Here is a 3,752-nt window from a genome sequence, read left to right on the forward strand (position 1 = left end):
TATAATGGACATGGAGTACCATTACCAACAATTAATCATGAATGTTGGTTTTTTGATGAAGATATAACTACATATGTACCAATGAATATTAGTGAAATTTATGCATGTTTAGGAGAGAGAGGAGTTTATGTATTTGATTGTCCATATTCAGAAAGACTTTTCAAATGGTTTACAAAACGAAATGAAATAATAAAAAAACAACATAAAAAAGTAGCAGAATATATTGTTTTTTCAGGATATGGAGATTTACAAGCACCTCAAACAAATCCAAATTATCCAATAGATATATTTTCAACATGTTTAACGACACCATTATCAATGGCAATATTAGACTATTATTATTCAACAGAATGTATTATTCCTATACCAACATCATTTTTAAAAACATTACCTATAGAAAATAAAACAAAAATACAACCATTTTCAGAATTATATGCTATTTTAACATCTATTATTGAAGCAATTGCATGGAATGTATTACCAGCAGAACTTTTTATGAAATTATTTAGACAAGATATTGCTGTAGCATCATTATTTAGACATTTTATTTTGGCATGTAGAATAATGAAAAAATTTAATTACAAACCACAATCATTTCCAGAACTTCCAGATACATCAAATCATTTATTATGGAAAACATGGGATAGTGTATTAGAACTTGCAATTCCTAAATTAATTAATTCAACAAGACAAATTAATTATTTACCATCACCATTTTTTAATAATTTAATAATATCATTAAAAACATGGTTATCAATTCATCCAGATAAACCATCTAAACCATGTATCTTACCAATGATATTTCGATTATTTTTAAGAAAAGATTATACATATGAAGTATTTGGATTAATTTGTGAATATGTAGATTTAGGATTTTTTGCATGTGATCGAGTTGTTAATATTGGATTTATACCATTATTAGTACAAAGTTTAGAAAAAGAAGGATTAGAAGAATTTGGAGTTTTTTGTTTAGCAAAGATATTTTCATATGACTCAAGCCTCATTTCACATTACCTTAGAGGGTCTATTAGAACATTAATCAGAATTGTTCAAAAAGGAGAAAATCCAAAAGAAAGTATCTGTGGATTATTTTTATTAGCACAAATATTTGGAGATGGAGAAGTTATGAAACAAATCGATACAAAAGGACTTTATAATATTTTTATTGGAACGTCTAGAAGAGAAAATTGGCTAATTAAAGTTTGGTCAATGGTATGTTTAGCACGTCTTATTGAACAAGAAACAACAAAAAGAGGAATTTATGAGAATCCACAAATACAAGGAATGATAATAGAATTAACTAAAGACAAACGACCACTTGTACGAAGTTCAGTAATTTATTTAATAATGCATGGAATACCCCAAGCAAGAAGCGAAGAAACACAAGAAATATTAAATGGATTACAAGGCATAATATTTGAGTTAGCAAAAGATGGATGTCCTACGGTAAGAAGTTTACTTGTTGTTTTAATCTTTAAAATTATGTCAAAAGGATATAATGGAAATAAATATCAAGAAGTTTTAGAATATTTAGCAAATGATCCTGACCCAGATGTTATTAGAGCATCAGAAGGATTAATAACATTAAATGAAAAGATAAAAGGGACAAGAATAAATATGAGAAAACAAATGGCATCACCATTAGAGCAATTTATTAAGACAAGCAAAAAAATATTTGATGACTTAATAGAGAGATTTTATTGTTCTATTAGAGACATATTTAGAAAACCATTATTAATAGAAGTTATTAATGAAAATAAAAGAGCAAAAAAAGAATGGTTTGAAAAACAGTCTATTGCAACACAATCAAGTTGTAGAGATTTATATATTGATATTCCAAATAGAGAAATGAAAGAAGAAAGTAAATTAACAATAATAAATAATATGTATATTCCTAAAAAAGTTATTTTCCATCCTACACTTCCAGTTATTTTAACGGATGTTGGAAATGATAGTATTGGAATTTATGAATATAAAGTTAGTCCATTTCCAACAAAAACATTTTCAAATTTTAATGCAATTAACACATCAATTAATTTTATTGATTGGATGAATAAAAGTGATTCATTATTAATATCAGGATGTGAAGATGGAAGTATTAGAATTTGGGGAGATTGGTCAAATGAACATAAGTCAGTAAGTTCATGGAGAGGAATTCCAAACCAAGGAATAAGTAAAGCACGATTTTCAACATTAACAAACAATAGAATTTGTGTAGGAGCGGATTATTCCATATGTGTTTGGGATGCAGAATTAGAAGAATGTATTAATACATTTAAAATAGAAGAGACAGTAAGTTGTTTAAGTCCATTTAGTGATAAATCATTTTTTTGTGGAGGTAGTAATGGAACAGTCAATATTATTGATATTCGATGTAAAAATATTAGTCAATGGAAAGAACAAAAAAGAGAAATTGTAAATGTAGGATATTCTACTAGATCATTTACAGTTGTTACAACAAGTAAAGGAGAAACATCAGAAGTTTGTTTATATGACATAAGAAAAATAAGTGAAAATCAAAGTTGTAAAGCATATAAAACAATTGATATTCCAGAAATTACAAGTGCATGTGTACATGAAGAAGCTCCATATTTTGCTATAGGAACAACAAATAATTATGTTCAACTTTATAATGTAATAACAGGAACAAAATATCAAGAATTAAAATCATATGAAAATATCTTTAGATTTAAATCATATCCAGTTAATTCTGTATGTTTCCCAGACTATGACTTTTCATTAGCAGTTACAACAAATACCAATATTATTATTTATTCACTTAATTAAAAAAATCAATTATTCTAATTCACTGTTTTTTTATTTAAATTAAATATTTAAATTCTCTTTTTAATACTTCATTGAAAAATAAAAATTATCTCCTTATTATTTAATCTTAATTCTTTTTCTTTTCTTTAATATTAATCTGAAAAACATTATGAATCTTTTAATTAATTGAATGTCTTTTATCTTTATTCCTACAGTTAGAACATTACACCAAGCTGAACTTGTTCTTACCCACAAAAACACATATTTAAGAGTAAATTCTTCTCATATGGAAGTTCCACAATTAGTTGAATTTATTCATCAATTAGTAGATAAATATCCAGGTCAAAAAATTTATGTTGATCTTCAAGGAAGTAAAATTAGAATATCTCGTTCACAACCAAATCTTATCTTAACAAAAGATCAAACAGTTGAACTCACTATTAAAGCACCAACAAAAGACACAAAAGCAATTCATATTGGAAACCCTAATACTATTAAACTACTTTCTCAAGGAACTCATGTTAAAATTGATGATGGAAGAATGGAAATTGTTGTTAATTGTATTAAAGACTCAGAAACAGCTATAGCAACAGTTATTAAAGGAGGTGAATTAAAACCAGGAAAAGGTTTTAATTTACAACCACATCCATTTATCCAAAATCAATTAAGTGAAAGAGATGCAGAAATTGTTGAAAAATTAAAAGATGTTAAAGAAGTATGTTTTGCTTTATCATTTGTTTGTGTAGTTGAAGAAATTCAAGACTTAAAAAAAAGAAGTAATGGAAAATATATTGTTGCTAAAATTGAACGAGAAATGGATTTAGAAAGATTAAAAGCAATTTCAAGTCAATCTGATGAAATTTGGATTTGTAGAGGTGATATGGGAGTTCAATTAGGATTTGTTGGAATGGCTAAATTCGTTAGAGAATATACTACATTTATGAAACAACTTAATTGTCCATCAATTATGGCTGGTGAAGTGATGG

The 3,752-nt window shown here is 26.5% G+C and overlaps 2 protein-coding genes across 2 annotated transcripts; both read left to right on the forward strand.

Moving 5' to 3' along the window:
* Positions 1–318: 318 nt before the first annotated feature.
* On the forward strand, positions 319–2,787 carry ENU1_038970 (WD domain, G-beta repeat-containing protein; the record flags this gene model as incomplete). Its single annotated transcript, XM_008857497.1, has 1 exon — positions 319–2,787. The coding sequence occupies one exon, from the start codon at positions 319–321 to the stop codon at positions 2,785–2,787; it is 2,469 nt and encodes an 822-aa protein (XP_008855719.1).
* A 169-nt stretch (positions 2,788–2,956) lies between these two features.
* On the forward strand, positions 2,957–3,720 carry ENU1_038980 (pyruvate kinase, putative; the record flags this gene model as incomplete). Its single annotated transcript, XM_008857498.1, has 2 exons — positions 2,957–3,481; positions 3,691–3,720. 2 exons carry the CDS (start codon positions 2,957–2,959, stop codon positions 3,718–3,720), a joined length of 555 nt encoding a protein of 184 aa, XP_008855720.1.
* Positions 3,721–3,752: the final 32 nt, after the last annotated feature.

Source organism: Entamoeba nuttalli, assembly GCF_000257125.1.
Source record: "Entamoeba nuttalli P19 unplaced genomic scaffold asmbl_2734, whole genome shotgun sequence".
Taxonomy (NCBI): Eukaryota; Evosea; order Mastigamoebida; family Endamoebidae; genus Entamoeba; species Entamoeba nuttalli.